Below are 7,980 nucleotides of genomic sequence, written 5' to 3' on the forward strand. Positions count from 1 at the left end.
TCCTTCGACTCGCAACTAAGGCACAACCTCGCATAACTACTAGGGAAGGCAGAAGCTGTGCATAATTGGAGGAAGTGGAAGATCAAATGCTGGTGAAGAAATATTAGAGGCTGGGAACTATGAACCATTACAGAGCACGGCATTGTATGTGCATGTTATGGGTCATCATTGCTTCTGGCTTCTGGCTTCTGGTGACCCTATGGATTAACGTCCTCCTACACATCCTATCACAAACAGCCTTGCTCAGATGTTACCAGGAGCAGCCTCCTACGTCATTTAAGAATTGTGCCAAACTCTGATGAGCCAAGCTTTCCCCATTGCTGCACAACTGTGATAAAATAATAATCGAGAATAGGACAGCAAAGGCTACCACCATTCAGATTTTCACATGGCAGTGCAAACTAACTTGGCAATGATTCAGCTGTAGGCTTAGAAAGCATTGTTTTTAAATGCAGAACTTCTACAGGAAGCTTATTCAAGCTTATTAGAAAGCATTGTTTTTAAATGCAGAACTTCTACAGGAAGCTTTTCAACTTTAACGTGAGTGATAAATTATCCCATGTGAACCCGTTTAAAAATACTTTTACGAATAGGTTGCAGAATTCAGATATCCTAAATGCAGAATATGGAATACCTAGTAGCAGAGTTTTAGTTTTCTTAGTGTAGAGTACACACATGGTTTAAGTATTTGGGTTGCCAGGTCCCCCAGCAACCAGCAGGGGGTAGGAGGGAGGCCTGGCCCAGCTTGGCAGCAACGTTGCTAGCAACATCCAGCACGTGCTGGAAGTGACATCATCATGTCGCCAGCAATACGATGTCACTTCCTGAAGTGACATCGCTGCATTGCCAGCAACATTGTTGCCATGCTGGACTAAGCCTCTCCCAGCTGCCTGTAAGACCCCCCACCGGCCAGCTGATGGGTAGCTGGGGGTGACGGATTCTGCACTATGCTTAAGAAAAACCAAAATGGGGTTGAACATTATTGTCTGCAAAGTCTTTACATGAACTATTGTAAGAAGCATGATTCCTCTAGTGAGATAAGTGGAGGGGAGGATCAGAGGAAGAACGAGGCACGACCCTCAAATTCGTAACAAAGTTAAAATGCCTATATGATTTTTTATGTTCAAACAGAAGCCAGAAGATCAGAGACACACATTAGTAAATGAGCCTCATTCAAGACCTCACAGTAGTTTCTTAAAAAGAAAAGAATCTCTCAGATTCTTCCTCTGGATAAAATAATTTCAAGCTAACTTTGACATTTTGCATCCCCTCTGAAGCTGGACGTGCCCACTGCGACAACGGCATCACAGTTTCATGTACTCGGGAGTGGTGCACAAATATCCCAAGCTCATTTAGATTCACCAGGCTTTCAGTGCAAAGCAGTAACATCTCTGAATGGAAAGATGGTGCATTTGCATTATGTGATTGCCAGGGCTTGAAGGAGCTTAATGAAACAAACACAAGTCAGCACAGCCTTATGATCGCAAACACTTGCATGCATCAACTTACAGCAGTTTTCTCTGAAGACTTTATTAGCATTCAGCATGTACCACACCTGGAGGAGCATGTGAGCGCACACACTCCAGCCGAATCTACAACCACGAATATTACTATCTTAATATTTAAAAAAACAACCGGAGACCTTACATTTACATATAAGGTCACCAAGATGCACCAACCCTAATATTTTGATTAATATATCCAAGAAGCTTTGAAAAATATACAGTTATCAAGAAAATATTCTCTGCTCTGCAATGAAGTCCAACAGCTCATACACTTGAATGGTGATAGTGGAAAGTTCCATCAATTCGCAGTCATCTTATGGTGACCCCACAGGATTTTCAAGGCATGAGACGTTTAGAGGTGGATTGCTATTGATATCTGTGTGTGAACCATGGATTTGCTTGGTGGTCTCCCATCCAGATACTAACCAAAGCTCATACTGCTTAGCTTCCAAGATCTGATGAGATCAGACTAGTCTGGGCCATCCAGGCTAGGGTGGACAATTAACACCCTACATTTTTGGAAGATACAGCTATCATTAGCTATTGGTGGTGGAAAGCGCCGTCAAGTCACAGCCAACTTATGATGACCCCATAGGGTTTTTCAAGGCAAAAGATGAACAGAGGTGGTTTACCATTGCCCGCCTCTGGCATGCTCCTTCTGTATTTTATACATGGGCATGCACATCATACGAACCCACATAAGGCTGTCTTATATTGAATCAGACCATTTCTCCATCAAGGTCAGTATTGTCTACTCAGACCAGCAGCAGCTCTCCGGGATCTCAGTGGATGGTCTTTCCCATAACCTACTACCTGATCCTTTTAACTGGAGATGACAGGGAACGAACCTGGGACCTTCTGCATGAAAAGCAAGTGCTCTACCACTGAGCTATGGCCCTGGCCCAAATATTAATGGCATGCATCATTCGCATTTGACTAACTTTATCTGGCCTGCGCACCAGGCGCACGCATCCAAGTATTAAAAGCTGATTAAGAAGCATGCCCAGCCAAAACAGGGTACAGGGAGTGATGAGAGAATACTGATGTTTCTTCCTGGGATGTCCCAGACCCAGGATATTTACATTAATCATTGCAAGCAGCATATTATGACTACAGCTCCTCCATTAACAGGACTAGCATGTCAGAGAGAAAAATCTAGACCAGAACTGGCAAGCATCCAATCATGCAAATTCTCACTGGCTCTCTGAAGTGGTGCAGCTTACTACCAAAGTGAGAATCGGTGCCCAACAGAAAATACAGGTAGAATCATGGAATCATAAAGTTGGAAGGGAACACCAGGGTCATCTAGTCCAACCTCCTGCACAATGCAGGAAATTCACAACTACCTCCCCCCCACACCCCCGGTGACCCACACTCCATGCCCAGAAGATGGCCAAAGTGCCCTCCCTCTCATGATCTACCTAAGGTCATAGAATCAGCATTGCTGACAGATGGCCATCTAGCCTCTGCTTAAAATCCTGCAGGGAAGTAGAGCTTACCACCTCCCGAGGAAACCTGTTCCACGTAGGAACAGCTCTGTTAGAAAATTATTCCTAATGAGTCAGCTGATGAACACATGAACACACATGAAGCTGCCTTATACTGAAGCAGAGCCTTAATTTATCAAGACCAGCATGGTCTATTGTGACTGACAGCAGCTCTCAGACTGAGGTCTTCCATGTCACCCTACTGCCGGATCCTTTAACTGGAGATGCCGGGGGGGGGGGGTGTAGCTTTAACCTCTGCATGCGAAGCAGATGCTCTACCACTGAGACATGGCCCCTCCCCATGGAGTCAGTGTGGTAAGCTAAACACCACTCTGGCAGCCGCAATTTCCCCTCCAAATTTATGAACAAAGAGGTATTTTTGAAAGCTGCCCTTAAAGGCTGGATGGTGGTCCCAGCGCTAGTCAGCCCATGATCCAGTGCATTGACAAATCCAGTACGTTGATCTCCAAACTGATGTTTAGGTCCTAGATTACTGCTTGAAAAATCGGAAAAGCCCCGCCCTTAGATATGCTTTTTCCAAACTTTTTCCAAACATTTTCCAAACTTTAAGCTTCTCAGAGGCCTCAAAGACCATATTGACTGATGAAAGGTTGATTGTTAATGATACTATAATTAGACTATGACACCACACTGAAAGCCGTCCCGCACAGCAGGAGTCATGTTAGCTAAACTAACACAATGAATAATTTAGCTCTCAGCCAGCAAGGATTCACTCCAGTAACGGCATTACTTACCTGAACATATTGGTTTTCCAATACTCTATATTACGGCTGAAGATACTGGAAGGCTCGTGGTGGGGGGGAGTTCTGCCGTGCACCCAGCTTTAACTGATGTGAAAAGGCCAAACAACGAGAACTAAAGAGGAGATCCAAGGCAACCGGCAACGAGATCACCAATATGGACATCTGACATTGCGGCTGCCGCAGCCTACAAAATTGTTCTCATGCTGGTTCATAATTGGGTCAACTACTTGTGCCCAAGTGGTTCAACTTCCTGGCCCTTTTATAAACTGCACAAGTGACCCCAATTTCTTGGCAATTCCACCGCCTGTGTTGTAGCTCGGGACAGTTTTATTCAGGACCATATTCGATTCGCTTAGTTTTTTGTTGCCTATCGGTAGTTTTAAATGGTGATTTTAATTCATGGGCTTGTGTTTTTATGCTTTATGTTCTAAGCAGCCTTGAGTTCTGTCAGGTAGCAAGGCGGCTTATACATGTTAGAGTTATATATTTATTTATTTTATTACATTTTGCCCCGCCCCCCCCCCAGTAGGTCAACATGCCAGAAAGCTACGATGCACAGCAAGACATCTTTCCACCCAAAATAATGTCAGAGTAACTGCAGAAACAACAGCAACATCACCAAGTACATGTACATTTGATGAGGGTTCTGGTTACTGAGGGAGGGGACTGATTTATCAAACAAATAACCAACAGATTCAATACAAGGGGATTTATAAGGCTAATACAAAGGGGAAGAAAGGAGGAAGAAGAGTGGGGTTTTATACCCTGATTTTCTCTACCTTTAAGGAGTCTCAAAGCTGCTTACAATCGCCTTTCCTTCCCCTCCCCATAGCAGACACCTGGTGAGATAGGTGCGTTGAGAGAGTTCAGAGAGAAGTGTGACTGGCCCAAGGTCACCCAGCAGGTTTCACCTGGAGGAGTGGGGAAACCAACCCGGTTCACCAGATTAGAGTCCTCCAGCAGCAGCAGCAAAAGAAGAAGACGAAGAAGAATCAGCAGCAGAGTTGTTTTTTATATGCCAACTTTCTCTACCACTTAAGGAAGAATCAAACAGGCTTACAATCAACTTACCTTCCCCTCCCCACAACAGACACCCTGTGAGTTAGGTGAGGCTAAGAGAGTGTGACTAGTCCAAGGTCACCCAGCTGGCTTCATGTGTAGGAGTGGGGAAACAAATCTAGTTCACCAGATTAGCCTCCGCCACTCATGTGGAGGAGTAGGGAATCAAACCTGGTTCTCCAGATGAGCAATTAAACAATGAGCTTCCCAGAAGCACCTGGTTGAATAGAGTTGAAAACTGGATCTTGGACAAGAAGAACCCTCAGTCATCCTGAAAGGTATTACTTCCAATCTTATATGCTCAGCAGATAACTGTATTCACTCAAGGAAATTATGAGTGATCAGCTAGCTAGACACACCAGGATTACCTTCATGACCTGCAACCCTTACTTCAGCACCCAAATGTGCTCCCTAACTTAGGGGAGGGGCTGCAGCTCAGTTTTTAGAGCATGTGCTTGGAATGCAGAAGGTCCCAGGTTCAATCCCCAGCATCTCCAGTTAAAGGGACTAGGCAAGTAGGTGATGTGAAAGAACTCTACCTGAGACCCTGGAGAGCACTGCCAGTCTGTGAGGACAATACTGACTTGGATGGACCGAGAGTCTGATTCAGGATAAGGCGGCTTCATGTGTTCATTAACTTGCTAAAGCCCTCGCAGTTTGAAAGGTGGCGCCCATTTGCTGGGGCAGGAGAGGGTTCCTCCTGCTTTGAAAATGGACACACCACCATCACATTCTGAGATAAAGAATAAATAGTCGCTCAGACATCATCAAGGTGGAGCCGTAGCGGGACAGCTTTTAACTATTATTGTAAGCCTCCTCAAACTATGAGGAAAGGCAGGATATAAATGTTTTGATAAATACAGTAAATACAAACCTGCTCCCCCCCCCCACACACACACACACAACAGCTTTTGCATAACAGAACACTGATCCAACCTGCAGGAGAAGCAAGAGCCCTACTGGCGTCAGACATTTCCCACAAGAGTTACGATAGTAAATCAGACCAAAACCCGCCTGGATGTTCACAGCTCTGGATGATCCAGGAGCCTCTGGGGGGTGAAGGAAGAGATTAGCATCTACTGTGCCTTCATGTAACAAGGTAGGAAGTTCCAAGATATTAAAGGGATATCAGGATCCCTTTACATTTCGCAATGATGTACAGCAGATGTTTCAGTGAATATAAATGCCCACCCCATCTGGCCGCCTTTGTCTCTTGAAAGGTCTTGTGGCAGAGGGCTGCTCTGGGTAATGCTTCCGACCGAAAAGCACTCCACATCATGCCAAAAGACACAAAGCGGCACACATGGACAGTGTAGAACCATTTGTCATTTCTCGCTCGCTTCCAACGCAAGCGAGTTTGTTAATATTGTTTGACAGACTTGCACGACATCCTAAAATGTTTTTTGAACAATGCAGTTTAGGTCACGATGCAATATTAATGAGCAAATAATGCTCCTGAATGCCGGGCTTAATATTTAATGAGCTTGAGTGCTGCAGAATAGAGACGGGAGGCTGGAAATCACTGCAACTGTCAGGGTCCCCGGGAAAAGTGCCAACAACTCCAAGAAAAACCTTTAACCTAAACTGAATCTGGGGTCTGAAGAGTACAAGAGAAAGAAGAAGAGGTGGAAGAAGCAATAACGGCATTTCCATTTCTACAGATTAATCATTAGCTGCTTGACAACACTGCTTATTCTGTGCCTCCTCACCTGAAAATATAAAGAAGGGTTCCCCAACCTGGCACCTTCCAACACCTTTCCTGAGGCCTGCCAAGGTTTTTTTTTTTTTTAAAGTGGGTAGGGCCAGGTGGGGCTCTTGCCAAGCAAGGCCTCTGATTGGCCACTGGAGATCTGATTGGCTGTGCAGATTTTGGTCACATTATGAGAAGACCAGAGTCACTGGAAAAGACAGTCGTGCTAGGAAAGGTTGAGGGCAGCAGGAAAAGAGGAAGACCCAACATGAGATGGATTGACTCAATAAAGGAAGCCACAGCCCTCAATTTGCAAGTTCTGAGCAAGGCTATCGAAGATAGGACATTCTGGAGGACATTGATTCATAGGGTCGCCATGAGTCGGAAGCGACTTGACGGCACTTCACACACACACATGCAAGAAAATATTTTTAAACAATATGTTCATTTTAAAAGACACCCTGTTAAGCAGAGCTTCTGCCCGAAATGTTGAAGAATTACAATTAGAGTTATGGATGACCTCAATCGCTGACATTTTTTGGCCGGCTCCGCCTCTTATGGCAGCCATGGGGTGGCCAGCATCGCCTCTGATGGCAATCATTGTGTAGGCGCGTCCACCTCTCTGTCTCAGAATTCCAAGGGTGCCCGCAGGCTCAAAAAGGTTGGGGACCCCAGATAATAAAAATATTGGGCGGGAGGCAAAAAAAAAACACCAGGTACAGCTTGAGTCCCAAGACTGAAAAGCAAATAAATTTTAAAAATGAGTACGTACATAAGCTAAAGGCAGTGGCTTGGTTGTCCAACACAAAGTCAGTAGAACGGTATGCGTGTGTACACAGTTAGAAATGCTATCCAGTCATTCGCTGGTACGTTACTTGCTCCTTCCGTACTCCTTAAATTTGTGGCATGGATATGTCAAAACTTTAAAGCAGCCTTTCGATTTCCATGAAGAAAGCAAAGTATGGCTTCTTCTGAAACATAACACAACTGTAAGCTGAGGACTCTTTAGCGACCAAGACAAGAAACCCAGCTCTTCCCACACCCCCAAGGGTAAAGTATAATAAACTGAAAAGAAGACGACAGTTTACTGCCCTTCAAGGGTAGGACCAGTCTTGCCCTAGGATTTTCTTGTATGGCTTTCAGTGCAACGAGAGAAATTTTTAAAGACCTTCTTATTGACAGGATTGACATCCGTAGATTGACATCTACGGCAGGTGTCTAAATAACCACTTGCCTGGTAGCCCTTAGGATGCAAGAAACTTTTATTTATTGCATTGCACTGCATTTATAGCCAGCCCTCATTCCCAGCAAACCGGGCTCAGAGCGCTTCTCCAGAAAACCATGCGGGGAAACTTTTTATAAATAGGACAAGAGTTGGGGCTTCTCTTTTGGTCTCTCATTGTGAAGCAGCCAGTTAAGAAAGTGATGTGTTGATAAGTAGGACAGTAAAAGTCAAAAATAACATCGCTTGTGTT

At 44.8% G+C, this 7,980-nt stretch overlaps 1 protein-coding gene across 1 annotated transcript in view; it reads right to left on the reverse strand.

Moving 5' to 3' along the window:
• The window catches only part of CHCHD3 (coiled-coil-helix-coiled-coil-helix domain containing 3), a 190,152-nt gene extending 186,397 nt beyond the window's left edge, over positions 1-3,755 (reverse strand). Inside the window, exon 1 of the mRNA XM_056846625.1 lies at positions 3,748-3,755. Coding sequence (XP_056702603.1) covers positions 3,748-3,755 — 8 coding nt within the window. The remainder of the gene's footprint in view (positions 1-3,747) is intronic.
• Between the last annotated feature and the right edge of the window lie 4,225 nt (positions 3,756-7,980).

The sequence above is a fragment of the Euleptes europaea genome, chromosome 3 (assembly GCF_029931775.1).
Source record: "Euleptes europaea isolate rEulEur1 chromosome 3, rEulEur1.hap1, whole genome shotgun sequence".
NCBI classification, from domain to species: Eukaryota; Metazoa; Chordata; class Lepidosauria; order Squamata; family Sphaerodactylidae; genus Euleptes; species Euleptes europaea.